At 40.5% G+C, this 20,941-nt stretch overlaps 1 protein-coding gene across 2 annotated transcripts in view; it reads left to right on the top strand.

Moving 5' to 3' along the window:
* Window positions 1-20,941, top strand: part of pxnb (paxillin b) — a 32,893-nt gene continuing 11,952 nt past the window's right edge. The window contains exons 1-7 of one of the 2 annotated variants that reach the window (XM_057831123.1): window positions 1-149; window positions 14,866-15,068; window positions 18,679-18,761; window positions 18,834-18,973; window positions 19,046-19,229; window positions 19,455-19,569; window positions 19,663-20,886. In XM_057831123.1, the coding sequence (XP_057687106.1) occupies window positions 137-149; window positions 14,866-15,068; window positions 18,679-18,761; window positions 18,834-18,973; window positions 19,046-19,229; window positions 19,455-19,569; window positions 19,663-20,886 (1,962 nt within the window). In that variant the 5' untranslated portion in view covers window positions 1-136. The remainder of the gene's footprint in view (window positions 150-14,865; window positions 15,069-18,678; window positions 18,762-18,833; window positions 18,974-19,045; window positions 19,230-19,454; window positions 19,570-19,662; window positions 20,887-20,941) is intronic. The other variant, XM_057831124.1, reaches the window with a different exon arrangement.

The following is a 20,941-nucleotide window of genomic DNA, read 5'->3' on the forward strand; positions in this document are numbered from 1 at the left end:
CGTGAACGACCCTGACCAACTTCCAGGAGGAAAATCAGCGGTGAAGTGTGTAAACTTGAAAAGCAAACCCTGACTTCGTTCCAAGTTTTTGAAGGACTAGAGCACCGAGTGACACCGGTCGAGGCAGGCATTCACCATGGACGACCTGGGTGAGTCGTGATGTTGCATTTTAAAGGGTCGTACTCGGGAAAACCAAAGTAGCGGAGAAAGCAGGGCGGTGGAGTCAACGTGACAAGAAAAAGTTTCTTCGTTCACTTTGAGACGCATTCCTGTGGAGCAGCTAACCTTGCTCTGAACTTTATGATTGAGATCATTTGGACTGACCTTTCAATAGCAACTCTTTAACTTTCTTTTCCGAGGTGCTGTTTGTTCTTGTTGATGTTGGCGCGACAACAGGCCTGTCTGTACCCTTGTCTTTCTTCAAAAGAACAAAAAAGACAGGAAATAGAGGTGCTTCTGTTTTAGACATGCTCTACAAATTCAAATTGAACTTTCATTTAGTTTCCTGGCTATGGATTATTCATGTGCTGCAGCAGTTTGGCATTAAATTATGCCTTGAAGCACTGTGATTACACAGCACTGACATTCCAGACATACCCACATTTAACAAGACTAGTAATTCTTCAATCAGTTTTACAGTACAGATAATGCAAATATCGTAAATTGTATATCAGAGCAGGATCAAGTTCGACAAAGCTGTTTATTTTGTAACATTACTGCTACATAATATATTGTAATAAATTAATGTTTTATGACCAATAGGAGCAAGCTTTCAAGGAATTTTTGGCCATTTAAATGCAGGCTTATTTGGCAATAATTTGACTTATCAGTTACTTATCCGTGTATGATATGAGCCTGTTATAGTAAAAAAAAGAACCACACATATTTTATTTGTTTATGATCAGTGTTGTCACAGATTACTTGGAAAAAAATGAGTTGATTACTGATTATGCCTCCAAAAGTAATCTAGTTTCTTTACTGATTATTATCAAAGTAACTAAGTTACTTTAAAAGTAATTTAACGGTTACTTTTTACCAATTTTTCTCCCTTTACTGCCTCAATATAAGAATGAAAGCAGAACAATGTCATCACATGCAACTTATAATTGACTCACTGGTAATTGAATTTAAATAGTAAGATCAGAATTTTTCGCATAAGTCTTACTGTAATTTTCGGACTATAAGGTGCTACTTTTTCCATCATTTTGAATCCTGCGGTTTATAGTCCAGTGTGGATTATTTGTTGATTTATTTGGGTTAGTAGGTAACACTTTATTTGACAGCGACGTCATAAAACTGCCCTAAGACCGTCCTAATTATGACATGACACTATCATGGGCATTAATGAATGCTTATGACAGATGTCATTAAGTGTCTTCCATCAAATTGTCACTTACTTAATTTATGTCCAGCTCGGATCTTTCGCATCCATTCAAAAGTGAGATAATTTGCAGGATGACACAAAATGACATCTGTCATAAGTATTCATTAATGCTCATTGAAGTGTAATGTTATAATTATGATGGTCTTATGACAGTCTGATGGTAGCACTGTCGAATAAAGTTTTAACAAATACCATAACTAGCAATTTAAAAACAACTGGAACAGTAACTGAGGAAATAATTAGCACAGAACATGAATTTTGATTGTTATTTACGTCTGTCGCGCTGCAGTGCATGCTAGGAGGCATGTTGAACGACAAGTGTTTACAGCAGGTAGCAGCAGAGGTTAACAGTCTTCTCCAAGGGAGCAGTGATGGCCGAATGAAGCTTCTTGAAGCTTTGAACCAATTGGCTGCAAAGATTCATGGTGGTTCCTTTGGTTTTATAGCATCTTGTGATGATGTAAAATTTGTTGGGTGGCAGCTTATAGTCAGGTGCGCCTTATAGTCCGAAAATTACGGTAATCTTCGAGTTAGCCGAGGCTTAATTAGTCGATGGAGTTGATTTCAACCACCATTGACTCCACTCAGGAACCCACTAAACTAACAAATAAGTGACAATCTGCATTGAAATTTGTTAAAATCAATTCCACCGACTAATTAAACCCTCGCTAACTCGAAGATTAAGCCTAATGTAAAAAATTCTGAACTTTGGGTTAGGATTAACAGCATATCAGTGCCACTGTAAAACAATGCAAATTGACTGCACAATAATCAACAACACATGAATGAATTGTGCAATAAACAGTGCAATAAACACAAAGGTGGGGGCAGGCGCGAATACGCACGCACAACCCCGAGTACGCCATACACACACGCGGTCAATTTGGCCACAAAACGTAGTGGCACCTAAGCACTTTACGCTCAATCGGCATTACAACACATTCAAAAGATGCTAAACGAGTAAGTAACGCAGCGTGTTACTGACAACACTGTTAATGATCAGCGTGAAGCAATTAAAGTATTGCTTTGGTGCCAAAGAAACTATTTGAAGTGGGTTTATTAGCATAATTTAGACAAGAGTAGTTGTTAGCCACTATTTGGTGACAACCACAGGCAAGTAAAAACCTTTTGAGGAGGGATTAATTACTCCATGGATGTGTATTTGAGTAAAACACACACTCTTGCCATATATAGGACTTATTCCACATTGCAGATTGCGCATTGAAGAAAAGCTGTCAAATGGTGTTTTAATGATTCAAGTAGTGAGACATTGCCAGCATTCTTTTGTTTTGCCTTGTTGTGTGAAGAGCTCCAGGATACGTTGGGAGTCGGAGCCAGTGAAAGGGCTGATTGTTGGTTAAAAAGAAGCCTGCAGTCTCGCTGAAGAAGCCTGAGTTTGAAGGCGGGGGTGAGGCTGCAGAAGAATGTCAAACATCAATCTGATGCTGGCTCCAAGGCCAAAAACTCTCTGGGTCGTGACCTATGTCCACTCTTGGTTCCATGTATGATCCATGTTCTCAAACATGTGCCCCCTGGTAATTACAAATTCTTTGGAATTGTTTAATATAGGTCTGCTGGGGCTCTGAACTTCATGGCTTTCAACTGTTCGACTTTGTCACCCTTCACTTCTCTCAGTGGCGCACTCTAGACATGCAAAGACAAACTGTGTCAAGTATTTATTTCACATCCTGTAAACCACACTTGTCAACAAATGCTTCTAGATGGTCTAGCTGTTTGGAAACCTGAGCGGTCTACCAAGGAAGGAAATTCCCTCCGAGATTTAGTGCTCCAATAATTAGCAAGAGCTTTTCTCTGATCAGGTGGTAGGCAGATTGAAGACAGCAATTGCTTCTCAGTTGGCTCTCACAACGTGTCCTGAACCAGATATAGGATGGCAGTTATTCACAGGGACGACACCATCACTGGTCTCGCCCCTAGAGTTTCTCCATTCACAATATACAGAGCTAACATGGTTCCTACCCAGTGTCTGGGAATTTTTACAAGTGCCGATATAATAGTTATCGGCACAGATATCGGGACTGGCATCGACTCTGATGTTTTTAACTCATTCACTCCCAGCCATTTTCACCGGTGCAACCCCCTTCGCGCCTGGCCGTTTTACTAGATTTTGACTGATTTTGCAAGGCCCACAGAAAATTCTTTTGTATTGTGATATAAACATGGAATCCACCAAAAGAAAGATTAGACTCTCTTCTTTCAGCAGGAAAAAAAGTAAGTTCATATCTTTTTCCATTGTTTGGAAATCAGCATTAGAAAATAGCTTAGTTTGAGCAATTTTCCCATTTCTAATGAAAAAAAAAGAGAAATTGAGCTTTTTGTGAAAGCATACATTTCAAACATAACTTTGACTTTAACACTGCTATTTTTTTGCTTTAGTTACTTCCCAAACATCTGAATAATGTTTTCCTTTTACAAAATAACATAAACAACAAGACAAATACAGCTTTTGATTGCAAAGTAACAATTTATTTACACATAAGTAACTGAGAGATGACGCTGTTGTGGCCGTGGGTAAAGTTTTCCCTCATCACCGCCTGTCTCATAAAGATGGATTTTCTTGAGTCGCTGCGGGGTCTGCTCGGCGAGCAGCACGGACTCAACGGCATCGTCCTCTGCACTGGTGGTCCCGATCGTTCTGCTCGGTTGTCCAGCGCCTGGCATCCCGGGCGTCCTCTAGGTTGTTCTGCTCGGCCGTCCGCCACCTAGCATCCTGGACGCCATTTGGTCGTCTTCCGCTGGATCCCTGGCCGTGCGGCCCGGCTGTTCGTTGCCGTTACATCATGTTGCGGGTCTTACCAAATGCGCTACTGCCCTCCAGTGGCCAGTTTTATTGCTTTAAAATGGATTCTCAGCTTTGTGCTTTGGAGCTAAATTAAAACAGAACCCAGAGAGGTCTCTTGTAAAAAAAATTTTAAAAAATTAACGTAAAAGACATATAAATACGTTTTTGGGACACTGAAACAATTATAAATAGAACGTATTTATACGTTTTTAGGAGCAAATGAGTTAAAAACACATCAAAAGGGCTTCATCACAGAAGCCAACAATAACTTTCACATCTAGCTTTAGCCAGGATTGTCTTGCCCTTGCCACCTGCAACAGTATTCCAGTAATTTCTGATTATATTTCAGACACAGTCTTGTTTTGAGTTTGAGCTGACATACACTTAAATGTTGTGTGTTTGAACAGCATACCGAAAGTCATTTTGTGGTTTCTGTGTCGCAGTTAGCACAACCTGACTAGCTATCAACACCTTATGATTGCCACACACCAGTCCAAGCCACTAGGACGGAAACTGTTGGCTGTAAATCACTATCGTTCCCAAACTCCCACCCATCCTGTTCTGGAACTGGTGAAGGGAGAGCAGTGTAGCTGACCTCATCGCTCAGGCAACAGACCCTGCCACACATCCTGAGGAAACAGAGGGGGAAAAAAAACAATGACTGTCAGAAACACTGTTCAGAGGTGACCGTTTTGGCATTATTTCTCTTTATATTTTCATCTTCTCTTATTTTGAAAGAATAAAATCATTTTAAATCAGCACACATACAGTCCCTGACAAAAGTCTTGTCGCTTATCCATTGTGTAGAAACAATTGCTAATAACCTGACTTTTAATCATTCAATTGGTTGAAGAAATTGCTCGTATGTAAGCTAAGACTCTCCCAAATGATGTTGAATGTACAAGAATATATTTGTTTCACTGAAAAAAGATTGATCATTTAATGAAGACATAAAGGTCAAATTTTGGCGAGACAAAAGTTTTGTTGCCTACAGAAAGTAGTGTGAAAATTGAACAAAAAAATGTACTTCAAATACAAAAATACTTTACATAACATAAGCGAATTAAGTAGTGGTGCTGTGAGATCCAAATGTAATATTTTGTATGACTTCCATGGGCTTCAAGGACTGCATCCGTGCGGTTAGGCGAGGATTCATACAAGTCATCAGGAACATCAAAGAAATTAGTCTTGCATGCCTCCCAGAGTTCATCAACGTTATTGGGTTTCATCTTCCATGCTTCCTCTTTCATCCTACCCCAGACTTGCTCAATGATGTTCATGTCTGGGGACTGGGCTGGCCAGTCCTGGAGGATCTTGATCTTCTTTGCCTTGAGGAACTTCGAGGTAGAGATTGAAGTATGCGATGGAGCACCATCCTGCTGCAGAATTTGTAACCTTTTTATGGTTAGGAATGTAAGAGGCAGCTAAGATTTGTTGATATTTCAGACTATCTATGTTGTCTTCTACCCTGCAGATCTCTCGCACACCCCCATACTGGATGTAACCCCAGACCATGATTTTGCCACCACCAAACTTCACTGTTTTCTGAGTGAATCTCGGATCTATGCGGGCTCCTGTAGGTCTCCTGAAATATTTGTGGCGACTGTGGTGTAATTCATTGGAAGATTCATCTGAAAAATCCACCTTTTGCCACAAAACAGTGAAGTTTGGTGGTAGCAAAATCACAGTGATGAAGACATTGTATTCATTGTAGAGATTTTTCCGAGGATCGGGGTCGGGTGAAAAGGATAAGGTTTCTTATTAAAATGATATATTTACGTTTTTCTGCTTCATTCCCTTATAGCCTCTCACCCTCCCTCCAGCTAAGCAGTGCGACCAAACTGTTTTTCCTGGTCACCAGTGAAGCGGGCGTTTTGTACTTAAAATTAATGATGATTGACAGGCTTGTACCTTTGATCTGGCCAGAGACTCCTTGGTAGCTCTACGATCAAAGGCACAAATATGTGAATCAACGTTAAGCTTGGTGCAGTCTGAAGTGTGCTGTGGCAACTCATTCATTGTGTAAGTGAGAGGCTGTTCTCGGCATTTTGAGTGTCAAAGCAAAAAAAAAAAAAAATCGGTATCAGATCGGGACTCATATTGGCAGATTGTCAAAATCAAGTGACTCCGATTCGGGTGCAAAAATATGTGATTCAGACGTTCCTAGTGTTCATATAATACCGTTTAATCCAGGCTAAGGGGGTTTATCTGTGAATGATGAAGCACAGACTTCATAATGGTATTGACAGGTCAGATCAGTCATGCATCATGCACTACGCCTCGCATTCAAGTAGGCAGCATCAAGACGAGCTTTTCCCAAACACGCACGCAGCGATCTCCACGTCCTCCATATCTATAAAGAATTGGGGATTTAAGCATTTATTCACAAGAATTTTTACCGGAAAAGCTCTGTTTACATAAGGCAGCCGCTAGCTACATTTACTAACAGACTAGCATTGTACTTCGACATATTTATGTAAAATAAATGCTAACTGCACGGTTTTTTTGTGTGCTTTTAACCAAGAATCGAGACTGTTTTACGTCCATATCTATAAAGGATTCGGAGATTGTAGCATTTATTCACAAGAATTTTCACCAGAAAAGCTGTTTACATAAGGCGGCCGATAGCTACATTTACTAACAGAGTAGCATTGTACTTCGAAATATTTGCGTAAAATAAATCCTAACTGCACGTGTTTTTTTTTTTTTTTTTTTTTTTTTTTTTTGCTTTTAACCAAAAATCGAGACTGTTTTACATCCATATCTATAAGGAATTCAGGGATTTAAGCATTTATTCACAAGAATTTTCACCAGAAAAGCTCTCTGTCTGTGATTCAACCCAGTCAGCTTTGACGGCCTCGCCAACAATGCAGGCCCCCTATTTATCGGCCCCATGCTCCGTGTCCCGTCAATACATTATGAAGTCTATGGATGGAGATTGGTGTATATAAAAGGGATACAGGAAGTCATGTTTCTGCATTAGTGTTGCTTTTATGAAGAAAATCAGAAGTTTACCTTAAAAAAAAAAAACAATCGCACGTCCTGCGATGGGAATATTTCGCATTGCTATGGCGATGTTCAAACGATATATTGTGTAGGCCGAAAATACATATTTTTTAAGAATGATTTCATCAGAGCATTTAAATTGTCTCTTGGGGTAGGAATGGATTAAATAATTTCATTGTGGTTGAATGGAATTTAAGACTGAAATTTAAGTGCAGTTGAGCAACGAAGGTGTGGTAAACACCATTCACAAATAGCAATCGGTAAATGCATAAAATCACAAATTTCAAAACCCTTTGTAGGAGCCTGATAAGACAAGTATTTGGGATCAGGAAAGTGTGACTGTTTCTTTGCTTCATGGTGGTTTAGAAGGAATGAACATCGTGGTCTTAAATCATTACAGCTAAAGCAAGAAAAAAAAATGCTGTTTCAGCAGCTAGGCCAAGACTAGCTAATGAAAGTAGTATGTTCCACATGTGAGCAAAAACAAGAAACAAAATTATTGAATGGTTGAATTTTTTTGTAAAGCCTATTTCGTCTGATGGTGGTAGTAATATGAGTAATGCAGATTTAACTTTTGATGGTGATTACGAAAAAAAAAAAAGTACAAAGTAGACATGTCTGATCGGAAATCAGGGCAGATGAAGTAATTTTCAGAAGATCGGAATCGGGTAACAGCAATTGCTTAGTTTAATAACAAACAACAAATATACTGTAGGCTATGCACTGTATGTACAGCTATTATGGAATCATGTTTTTTTGTTTTTTTTGCTTTCTGGATCAAAAAGGTTGACTGGTGAGTTGTGGACCCTGGTCATCCATCCTTATTGCCAGCACATCAACGAAATGCATTCAAAAGCTGTACTTTCATATCCATTATTCTGGAATTCAAAGCATGCAGGAGTTAGCAGAAGATGCCCTGTAATTATGGACATTTTTGTCATTATTTTCATATTCAGTTTAATTGGAATACGCTTTTGTTTAGGTTTTCCACTCAGTTTTCCTGTCAAGGCAGGTGTGGGTTTTAAATGACTGGATAGGGCTAATTATACATTGCCTCCCAAACCTGATGGCTTTCTTTCGGCACATTGGACAAAGAATGTATGGAATGCTGCATCAACCTTCACATCTATCTGATAAAATCTGCAAGACCGTAGTGTGGCAGAGCCTCATGTCAGTGCACAGACAGGAATGGACAAGTCCTACTACCACAAGAATCTGTACTGTACCCACAGAATGACTTCTGGGTAGCCCAATGAAACACAGATGCTGGATTTGACCGGGCCTTGAGTCGCTGTTTGTTTGACTGATTGATTCAAGTGAAACGATCAACACCAGTCGTAGACCTCTGAATGACATGTTTTCTTCAGAGGCTGCACAATGAACTATTGAGTCAGTATACTGTTAGAGCAGAATTGGACTTTGTCCTCTGGCTTCAAGTCCCCCGTTTAGAATGGAAAAGATTAGTCTGTCACTTGGCTTACATTGCATGTATGCAATCTGACTGCTTCTGACGCTTTGTAAAGGCACACTTGGTGACAGAGGCAAGCACGCAGGCATTCTCAAGCAACGCTCAAATAAGTCCTCTACACAGGAAATTGTCTGCCTACAAGATTTCAATCTTACATTCCATGATTTACAGCAACAAGTGTAAATGGACACTACAGTCTTATTACAAACGACAACGGCATTAGCTGAAGAGTGCAAATGATTATCAAATTAGCCAATAACTGTTTTTGACAATGATTGTTCGTCTTGAAATTATACTGTACATATCCCTCAGCATCTCAATAGTTATTATTTGCAGATTTTTGTACACCTCCGTGAAAGCAAAGATATGTGTTGAATCTAAATAAAAGAATTTTCAAACAATTGCTCGCACTTTAGAAAAGGACCAACATGTTTGACTATTTATTGACATGTTACAGAAAAACTAGCAAATGAATCATAGTGAAGTCATGTCATTTTCCTCATTATCAATGTGAAAATATTGTCATAAGCATCAATTAATGGGAGAGAAAAAAAGTAGATGAACTTTTAAAATAATCATTAGTTGCAGCGCTACTTTGATGTCAATTCTCAAATTTTTTAACAAAACAATCAAAATTCAATTGTGATTTAATTAAACATTTAGATCTAAAAATGCAAAATTTTCCACTGTTTTCTAGGGGTGGGAACCTCTTGGTACCTTACGATTCGATACGATTTGCGATACAAAGCTCACGATAACGGTGATCTCACGATATGGCGATATAACGGTTATCGATACATTAGCTGCTGTAGGTTTATCACTAGTAGACATCCAATCCATTTGAACTAGTACGGTGGCAGCAAATGAACCCCTCCCACTTCAAACGGGCCCATCCCACCTCTATGCCTGTCAGTGGCAGCCAATGCCAAGCAACGAGGTAATTCTAGGCCTCCTGTTGAACAGGAAGTGACCCGGGAATCTCCCAAATTAATAGTCAGTAACTCAAACTCAACTGGAAGTAATAGTCATAATAATAAAACATTTTATTTAGTGCTGGTAAATTTATCACGTTAACGGGCGGTAATGAATTTTTTAAATTAATCACGTTAAAATATTTGACGCATTTAATGCATGCACGGAATGACCCGCTCATGCATTGCCTCAAACAGATAACAATGACGCCGTTTTTTTTGCACATTGAAAGCTAAGAGGCAGAGAAAGGCGAGTGGACACAGGCGTTCATTGGACCGCGCCGTGTATTGGCATAAGTTTCGGCAACTCCTTCACAACAAACATAAGTATAATTTAGTGGAAGCACAACAAAAATAACATTCCTATCTCTCCAAAAAAAAAAAAATGTTCACAAAAAGAAAAGCGCTTCAATCTGTATTAATGAGGCCCTATTCTCACACAGTTAAACAGCAATGCACAGAGAACTGGCTTTCCCACTCAAAATAGCTATTCAAAATACATATAAAACTTACTCAGACTTTGGTCAAACTCTATTTAAAAATTTCGTTTAGCTCAACAAATACACTGGATGGCAATATTTAGTCACAATATACAAACTAACAGAGGTCTCGTACGTTGTGAAGCCAGCACTCAAATGACCGTGAAGTACAATGGAATGGATAGACCTAGTAAACAGGGAACTCCGGGGTCAGTTGGGGGACAAAACACACTCATTGGCAAGTAATTTAAAACTCTCCATTGACACCTTGTGGTGTATTTCAATCCCTACCTTACGTAGTTAAAGACACTGTGGAAGAACAGCAGGGAGCCTATGTGATTTTATTAAAACGAAAACATTAAGAGGGGTTTTAATATAAAATTATTATAAATTGTGCTAACATTTATCTTTTAAGAACTACAAGTCTTTCTATCCGTGGATCCCTTTAACAGAAATTTTTTTAATAATGTTAATGCAATCTTGTGGATTTATTGTTATAATAAACAAATATCGTTCTTGTGTACAGTATGTTGAATGTATATATCCGTCTTGTGTCTTATCTTTCCATTCCAACAATAATTTACAGAAAAATATGGCATATTTTAGAGATGGTTTGAATTGCAATTAATTACGATTAATTAATTTTTAAGCTGCGATTAACTTGATTTAAAATTTTAATCGTTTGACAGCCCTGATTTTATTTCCAAAGCGCTTTTCAAGCCACACAAAGATGCTTTACAAGAAACATATAGTCACAATAATAACAAAACAATCATAAAATTGGAATGAAAACAGGATAAAAGTAAATGAAAAAAAAAATTAAGAGGTATAGATACAACAGAGCTAAGGATCATGGTGGGTAAGAAAGAGTAAACAGGTGTGTTTTGAATTTGGACTTGAAAAGTGGAAGGGTAGATATACAGTATTGCGAAGGTCGGGGGGTAGTGAGTTCAAGAGCAGGGGGGCACAGTCACTAAAGGTAGGGAGGGCCAGGTCATAGAGTGCTTTGAAGGTAATGACGAGGAGCTTGTAGTTGATTCTTTATTTGACTGGGAGCCAGTGAAGTTGACAGAGGATGGGGGTGATGTGGTGTGTGGTAGGGGTACGAGTGATGAGGCGTGCCGCTGAGTTTCGGAGGAGCTGCAATTTTTGGAGGGGCTTATTTGGAAATCCGAAGAGCAGTGAGTTACAATAATCGAGCCGGGAGGTGATTAGACTACAGACCAGAGTAGAAGCCGTATAGCGGGTGGGAGAAGGGAGGAGACGAGAAAAATTGCAAAGATGGAAGTAGGCTGATCTGGTGATGTTGTTGATATGGGAACGGAAGGAGACCGTGCCGTCGAGGATGACACTTAGACTCCTAACCTGAGTAGAAGCAGAGATTGGTACATTGTTGATGGTAATAGAGAAGTTATTGTTATGAGAGAGCATGGCGGTGGGTCCTACGAGGAGGACTTCTGATTTTGAGCTATTGAGGAGGAGAAAGTTAGAGGAGAACCAAGAATTAATGTCACCTAAACAGAGGGTGAGGGAGGAAGGTGGAAGGGAAGAGGATGGTTTTGAGGAAATGTAGAGCTGGGTGTCATCGGCATAACAGTGAAAGTGAATGTTGTGTTTGCGGAAGATGGAACTGACAGGGTGAGTGTAAATGATGAAGAGGAGCGGCCCCAGGACAGAACCCTGGGGCACACCAGCGGAGAGTGGAGACAGGGAGGGATTTGGATTTATAGAGCCGAATTTTACAAATTGAGTGCGGTCAGACAGATAGGCAGTGAACCAAGAATGGGGTTTCTGGGCGATACCAGGGGAGGAGAGCCAGTCGAGCAGGATTGTGTGGGAAATGGTGTCGAAGGCAGCAGTGAGATCGAGGAGAACAAGGATTGATTGAAGTGACCTGTAAATGCCTTAAATGAACAGAATGTAATCTGTAAATGCCGCGAAAATCGGAAAGGGTGACTTTGAATGCTCTGGTTTCGAGTGAACGAACGTTCATTCACCCTTCCCAGTCTTAATTGATCGGGCATCGAGCGCTGTCAACGGCAGCCATAGAGATAACCGAGACACTATTATGGTGGTTATGGTGGAAGATTTTGGTTGCAACTTTTTGGTTCCTTTTTTTTTTTTTTGACAGTGACCCCTTTTTAAAACGATATCTCGATTCTTGGCATGAGCGTATCGATAACCTTTCGAGATGCAAATATCACGATATATCACCATTTCGATGTTTTGTTGTCACACCCTTACTGTTCTCGCCTTCTTTGTTTGAACATTGTCTTTCTCATTTAAAGAGTATTTGCTGAGTTGACGTGCTCCAAAAAGTGGTTTCAGAACATGGCAGTTTCCAAGTACAGTACTTTCAAAGGCCTCAGGGAGTAGAGTTTCTTATGACAGTCTACCAATGAGTTTTCTAGGAACAGGTTACTCAAAAGAGTTATGTGTCGACACGGATTTTATTTTTGATTTCTAATGTGTGAGGGAAAGGTTTTTGTATAAATCACACAGTCAAAGCCAGCACTGGTATGTTTCCTTCCTAGAGGCTTTGTCTTTTAAGTGACAGACACCGTCAGTGAGACCTTGTTCAGCATGTCAACGCCAGGTGCAGATTATTTTGAGAAGGCCATGATGTTTCAGATCATTTGCAGAGACATGAGCTACTCGCTGGGCTTAGTGCTTTAAATAGGCAGGAGGTCCCATGTGGTTTCTGGTAAACCAGCCTAAATTCAACATGTAACCTTTGGCCAGCTTGCCAAGATTCATAGTGTATATTTGTCAGAATGTGCGCATTAGTGTTTTACTGTTTATTTTTTTCCAATATTTTTCTGTAGTTGAATTCTAATGCATTGGTGAATTATCCATTTCAAATATGAAATTGCAATTTGCTTCAGTTATATAGCATTTTTAGATGAGAACGTTTTTTTGGTGGGGGAAAAAAATCTAATAATTTTGATTATTGTTGTCACTAAAGGGACACTGTCAGGCAAATTTGGTGACCAGACCACTCCCCTTGTAGCAGTATATCATCACTCTTGTTCCCTCTTTGTCTGGTTCACAAGCTCACGTTGCTGTGGCTGGACACATACAACAGGTGCAGCACAAATGTGAGTATAGATAATGATCCTTTTTTTGGAGTGTATTTTAAAAGTTTAAATTCAAAGGTTGTTGTATCTGTTATATTTTCCTTACAGTAAATTGGTGACTAAGATTGACATTGGTAGTGTGTCTCATTTTGCTTCACGAATTTGAAGTAGCTTTAAGCGCTGCCTCAAATGGGGGATGATGGGTTGATGTTCAAAAGAGGATTAGATTTTCTCTCACGACAAATGCGTTTGTTCCTCAGGTTCCTATATTATACGTACATTATGAAAATCTGTTGACAAACAGATTCCAGATGATATTCTCTATGTGCATATACTATTACAGTCTGTCAGTTAATTATTTTCTATTGCTCCCATTACTAACGGATCTGAAATATCGACTGTAAATGTTCCATGTGTCTTAAGTGTCAAAGTATGCAGCCGGCGATTGGATGGACGTGTTGTGTGACGTAAGAGTCTATTTTATTCTGGGATTCCATTTGCCACTATGTTGTGTGCCGCACTTCCTTCCCTGAATAATGTTGAACAACACCTCAGCTTTGTTCAGAACAATCAAATGGATTCAGATCCACATTTCACTAAGTGAACATGGGAACAACAAGGTTGGATTTATGGTGAAGGACTTGTGGACCAAATATGTTGGATGTTTCTGAAGTCAGTACAAAGGAGGTATAAGTGGTGAATCACTTTTTGATGACAGGTTGAAATGAGTGGCGTAATTCGATTGGGTGCTGTTTTCTTTTTACAGCCTGACAAATATCCAGTGTCGGTGTTAGACAGTGTTGTCACAGATTACTTGAAAAAGTAATTTAATTACTGATTACTGATTACGCCTCAAAAGCAATAAACACAAAGGCGGTGGTGGGCGCGGATGCGCGGGCACAACCCGGAAGTACTCCTCTCAACACACACGCGGTCAATTTGGCCACAAAACGTGGCGGCAACTAAGCACTTTACACTCAAATGGACTTACAGCACATCCCACAGATGCTAAATGAACACATCACCTCACGGCATAAATGTGCAACACGCATATGATGTAAACAAAGCTTGCCAACTTGGAGCGATGACTGCCCGTCGTTGCTACGGCAAAGCTACGAAACGGCCGCGCATGTAGGGGGTCCAACCTTTTGCTGATACCCTCCAGAATGAAGGAAAAATACTCACCTTCATTCATGGATATCCACGGATCAACATTCCCTCGCAACATCTCAACACTCGGCTCGAATGTCCACTCGCCTGGCCCACGCCTTTCTCAATCCCACAACACATGTGACGCGAGACCAAAACAGGAAATGGCGAAGAGGTTGTCATAGAAACACGTACCTGGAACCTTTTATTTTAGCATTTTCTATTCAAAATGCTCTACGTACATGACTACAACATTCTTCATTCTACATACGTTATGAGGCAATGAAAAAATAGTAACGCAGAGACACTAAGGAAACTAACTTTAATCAGATTACTGGTGTAGAAAAATGAACGCGTTAGATTACTCGTTACTGAAAAAAGTAATCAGATTACAGTAACGCATTACTAACTAGCGCGTTACTGACAACACTGGTGTTAGACAATACATCTCGTGGTACCTGCTTTCAGTCAATCCACACAATTTCTGTCTTTTAATACCATGAGTGTTTTCCTGATTTGACCTTTCAGACGCATTACTGGCTGACCTGGAATCAACTACATCCCATATTTCAAAGAGACCAGTGTTTTTGCAAGAAGAGACCCCCTACTCAATCCCCACCAGTGGGAATTATTACCAGGATATATCGGTTCCACCTCCAGTTCCTCCTCCGCCTTCTGCCGAGGCTCTGAATGGTTCGCTGCAAGACCACTCCCACCACTCGTCCCAGCAGGTACGTGCTTAGTGTGACCCTCTGCATTACTAAAACATATCTCAGACACAAAGACATAATTTAAAGATCACATTAAGCGTCATCTTAATATGATCTTTAATGATATGGAAATATGGAACATTATTAACGCAATCATTTTGTTGTAGTTGTAAATCTGATCTCCTTTAGGTTGAATTTAAGACATTCAACTCTCTTCAGAGGTGGATAGAGTAGCTAAAAATTGTAGTCAAGTAAGAGTAGCATTACTTCAAAATATTACTCAAGTAAAAGTAAAAGTAGTCATTCAAAAAATGTTCTTAACTACAAGTAAAAAAGTATTTGGTGAAAAGAATACTCAAGTAATGGGTAACATTGTGAGTAACTGCCTACAAATTTGTTAGATTTTATTCATTCATTCATTCATTTTCCATGCCGCTTATTCCTCACGAGGGTCGCGGAGGTGCTGGAGCCTATCCCAGCTAACTTCGGGCAGTAGGCAGGGGACACCCTGAATTGGTTGCCAGCCAATCGCAGGGCACAAGGAGACACACAACCATTCACGGACACACTCACACCTATTGACAATTTAGAGTGTTCAATCAGCCTACCATGCATGTTTTTGGGATGTGGGAGGAAACCGGAGTTCCCGGAGGAAACCCACGCAGGCACGGGGAGAACATGCAAACTCCACACAGGAAGGCCGAAGCCCGGGATTGAACCCTTGATCTCAGAACTGTGAGGCAGACGTGCTAACCACTCAGCCACCGTGCCGCCTGTTAGATTTTATTTCTGCACAAAGTTATCTATATGAACTGTTTTACAATGATACAATACAACAACCCATTACATAACCACGGTAAGCTAAAGAAATGCAAAAGTAAATTCCGGCGAGAGAAAAAAATGACAGAAATGAAGCATTATTCGTCCAAAGAGCACGAGTGCCCTCTAGTGGAGAAAATATTCCCTATTTTGAATAGTGAATAGTTCCTATTAGTAGTTACTATTATGAAATTAAAAGGATCATAACTCCGGTCTTCCGTGGTCAATCGGTGCTGAGTAAAGACAGGAAGAGAGATTAAAACCTGCGCTTTGGAGTCATCTTGAGGGCAGTGCTCTGTGTGAAATATTTCATTTTTTATGATGCTTTAAAAATACGCGATTGAACTGGCTGGAGTGATCATAGAACGGCAAGATTGTGTCTGATTGGTATAATGGAGTCATGTGATTATTGTTGCGACGTTTCATTGGTGAAATTGGTAGAGCTACTCTTGGCATCGCTGGCAAAAAAAAAATTCTAATATGAAGAATAAAGAGGAAAAATGTAACAACTCACATGTAGCCCAAAGTAGCGGAGTAAGAGTTGCATTTTTTCCTTCACAAATCTACTCAAGTAAAAATGTGGCTTAGTAAAACTACTCTTAGAAGTACATTTTTCTCAAAAAGTTATTCAAGTAAATGTATCTGAGTACATGTAACCCGTTACTACCCAGCTTTGCTTAACTTTAGACGAAACTTTTGATCACTAAGTTTCCTTTCAAACTTCCTATTTTCTAAACACTGTCTAAATAGTCTACTGATTATTGCCAGTAAAGAATGGTTTGATCATTTCTTTTCCGAATGCATGTTTTAGTTTTTAAAAGTAGAATATTTTTTTCCACATACAATGTTGTACTGTAGCTGGACCAGTGAGTAAAGTTTAACTAACTTCTGGCTCAATCTAGAGGAAAAGCTGTCAGTGTGATTTGCAGTCATTCCACATTGTCTTTTGAATGATTATAAATATACTGTATATAAGGGAAAATAATCAGAAAAATAAACTGAAAGTATTCAAACACAATTATTAATATACAAGCACCTACCACGAGGGCGGAAGTCCTATAGTGACGTAAAAAATAGTGCAAGCCAGCCAAGCAGCAAGAGCAGAGAGAACGGGCAGTTATACATGCACCATAACAATAAAAGAAACGATAGCATAACATGAACAAAACAATGTTTTTTGTGTAAGTAAACTGGGGTACATGGTTAATGTTCACTTGTAAGCACAAATAATTCTGATGCGCTTAGATACAAAGTTCCATTACTGCAGAAAATGAGGATGAGCAGCAGGTGGGCAGATGAGGGATTTAGTTGATGCGAGACGCTCATGCCACCTAGTGAGACGCCAAAACAATCAGGGAGACAAAGTGAAATAGAGAGATCGCATGCCACCTGGCGGGATGGCAAGGCACTAGGACATGCCAAGTGAGACAGACGCTTTTCTGGATTTTGCTCGCATATTGTGACTCATTTTCTCTCGTGGGGATCTTCGTATCGTAAAAAAAAAACCTTAAGGTGAAGTGTTCATATCATGTGAGTCCACTGTATATATACAGTCCCTGACAAAAGTCTTGTCGCTTATCCATTGATGTAACCCCAGACCATGATTTTGCCACCGCCAAACTTCACTGTTTTCTGAGTGAATCTCAGATCCATGCGGGCTCCAGTATAGGTCTCCTGCAATATTTGCTGGACTGTGGTGTAATTCAATGGAAGATTCATCTGAAAAATTCACCTTTTGCCACAAAACAGTGAAGTTTAGTGATGGCAAAATCATGGTCTGGGGTTACATCCAGTATGGGGGTGTGCGAGAGATCTGCAGGGTGGAAGGCGACATAAATAGTCTGAAATATCAACGAATCTTGGCTGCCTCTTACATTCCTAACCATAAAAAGGGACAAATTTTACAGCAGGATGGTGCTCCATCACATACTTCAATCTCGACCTCAAAGTTCTTCAAGGCAAAGAAGATCAAAATCCTCCAGGACTGGCCAGCCCAGTCACCAGATGTGAACAGGATGAAAGAGGAAGCATGGAAGACGAAACCCAAGAATGTTGATGAACTCTGGGAGGCATCCAAGACTGCTTTCTTTGATGTTCCTGATGACTTCATCAATAAATTGTGTGAATCCTTGCCGAACCGCATTGGATGCAGTCCTTCAAGCCCATGGAAGTCATACAAAATATTAAATTTGGATCTCACAGCACCACTACTTACTTCGCTTATGTTATGTAACATATTTTTGTATTTGAAGTACATTTTTTGTTCAATTTTAACACTACTTTCTGTTGGCGACCAAACTTTTGTCTTGCCAAAATTTGACCTTTATGTCTTCATTAAATGAGAAATGTTTTTTCAGTGAAACAAATATATTTTTGTACATTCAACATCATTTGGGAGGGTCTTAGCTTTCATATGAGCCATTTCTGAAACCAATTGAATAATTAAAAGTCAGGTTATTAGCAATTGTTTCTACAAAATGGATAAACGACAAGACCTTTGTACTGTATATGTACTGTATGTACATAGAAGAGAGAACAAAACTATAGATAATGCAGGTGCATTGTGGTATTTCTGTGTTTACTGAGGCATGGCACAGTCTCAGGTGAGGCTGGCTGTTTCCAGTCTTACCCTTGTGTTTGAACAGTAAATTTGCCAATTTAACAATTTCAACAAAGGAATTATGCATACTTCTCTAGCTATAAAACTAATTCAGAGAGTAGTTGTTCGTATTCATTTTTTAAACTCTTCATATGCAGTCGAATTGCCTTCCCTGCTATTTTGTACATATAAGTAATTTTTGAATGACTGCAGTCTTTAGGTTCAGCCCAGAAGAGTTCATGCTCAAGGGACAGCAGCAGTTCTCCGTCTCATTTTGAAGAGGACCACGTATACAGGTTAGCATGCTCTCTCTTGGCATCTACATAGCATTGTTGCTCTACGATGTTAACACTTGGTCTCTTCATCAGCTTTCCAAATAAACAAAAATCATCAGACTCATCGTCAGCAGCCATGTCCTCTGCCCTCGGCAGCAACCTGTCTGAGCTTGACAGACTGCTTTTAGAGCTTAATGCGGTTCAACAGAGCTCCCCTTCATTCGCTACTACAGGTACATTTCAGGTCTTCGTCTTTATCAGGTCTGTTCATGCTAACAGGATGAGTAATGTTCATGTTTCTACAGAGGAGAGGCCTCCACCGTTACCGTCCACCAGCATCACACACTATGAAAACGGCAATGCCCCTGACATCAGAGTGAGCCCGCCCCCTCAAGAGGAGCCCAAGAGGAATGGAACGAGGCAAGATGAAGTCAGGCCCACAGTGGAGAGTCTTCTGGATGAGCTGGAGGGTTCAGTACCTTCAACCAGGTCAGATTGAGATAACGTCTCAATGCTTAACCTTCACTTTCATTTGAATGGAAATCAAATGGATTCCTGCTCTGACACGCTCATTGTGCTTCCTTGAGTGACATAATGGTCCACAGATTGACTTTTTCTTGTCCCAAGTTAGCATTTAGGATAACAGCTACAGTATGTTGAGTTTGAGCAATATGTTCAAATTTAACTGGAAGGGACATGTCTTGTGTTTTCCAGCCCTTCTCCCCGGCACAGTGATTTAGACAGCCCATCTCAACAACAAACACGGATTTCAGCTTCATGTGCTACAAGAGAGTTAGATGAACTGATGGCCTCTTTGTCTGACTTTAAGGTAGAGAAATTGTTCATAAAGGTTTTTCCTATCCTATTCGCATTGGTTTCTCTATTCTCTCATTTTGGCTTACTTTCATTTCTGTATTTCTAGCCCAGCTCTTCTTCCACCTCTCCTCACGTTCCAGTTTCTACCTTCGTCCCCACAGTGGGTTCTCCTTTCCTCGATCTGTCTGACCCATCTGCCTGTGCCTCTCCTACGCTCTCTTTCCCTGCCGGTCTAGAACTGCACATAGTTGAGGATGGAGTAAACCGAGGCTTTTCAACAGCCCATCTCAATCGTCTTGTTTGTCACAGTCCAATATCATCCCTCTCTGCAGCGAGTGATCTCGGCTCCGTTGCAGATGTTTTTGCTGCTGTTCCAACATCCCCCCAACATTCCCTGCTTGTCCTTAACGCTTCTGTTAGGAACAACCAGCAGAGAAGCAGTTCAAGCCCATCCACTACTCCCTCAATGACTTCAGTTAACACAGTCTTGGACCACAAAAGCTCCAAATCACCTAGCCCATCTGTGGAGCATGTTTCACCCCTAGAAGCTACTTGTAAAATATCATGTTCACCTGACAATATGATCAATGGCATCCACTTTGATCCGAGTATGAATATATATGACTCACCCCTTCACTCCTTCACCCCTTCTATCACAGTGCCTAAAACTCCATCACCGCTTCCTTTTACCTCCTCAGTACCTCCACCCCTCACCAGTAACTCCTTCAAAACCTCCTCCCCATCTTCTCTGGTCAACATTCCTTCACCTACGACCTTGACGAGCTCAATACCCAGTGGTCATCTGCTGCAGCAAACTCCCACAGCAAAGAGTACTCTGTGTCCACTCCCTGTAGAAGAACAGTCCCTGGATGAAGTGCTCGACAAGCTGCTAGAGATGAGTTTTTCTCAGAGTCACTTAGTCCAGGAGAATGATCTGCAGCTTACGGCGGCGCACTGTCTTGGCAGTGGACCCCCGGAGGTGCAGGAGGAGCTCATTCTACCCATGGACAGAAAGAGTGTGCAGCCTGACATGTTCACCTGCTCCACCAACACTATCACAGACGAATCCGTAGACGGATGTACTGACACAAATGGCGATCTGGACTGGGCTGATGAGGAGCTGTCTTTGTCCTTCCATGATGGACCGGACGGAACCATGACACCTTACACTGAGAGGCTATTCACCGACGGCAGTGTGACTCCGCTGACGGAAGCTAGCTGGATGGACGAGTCCGTGACGCCGTCCACGTGTCCTGGGTCACCGGATGTCGCCCTGGATTTGCCTTTGTTGCAGCCCCCCAATATGGACAGAACGTCTGCCTCAGGACACGTAGGCATCTCTTTTGCTCAATGCAGGATAACTACGTGTTTCTCAACATTGTTTG

This window comes from Corythoichthys intestinalis, chromosome 3 (assembly GCF_030265065.1).
Source record: "Corythoichthys intestinalis isolate RoL2023-P3 chromosome 3, ASM3026506v1, whole genome shotgun sequence".
NCBI classification, from domain to species: Eukaryota; Metazoa; Chordata; class Actinopteri; order Syngnathiformes; family Syngnathidae; genus Corythoichthys; species Corythoichthys intestinalis.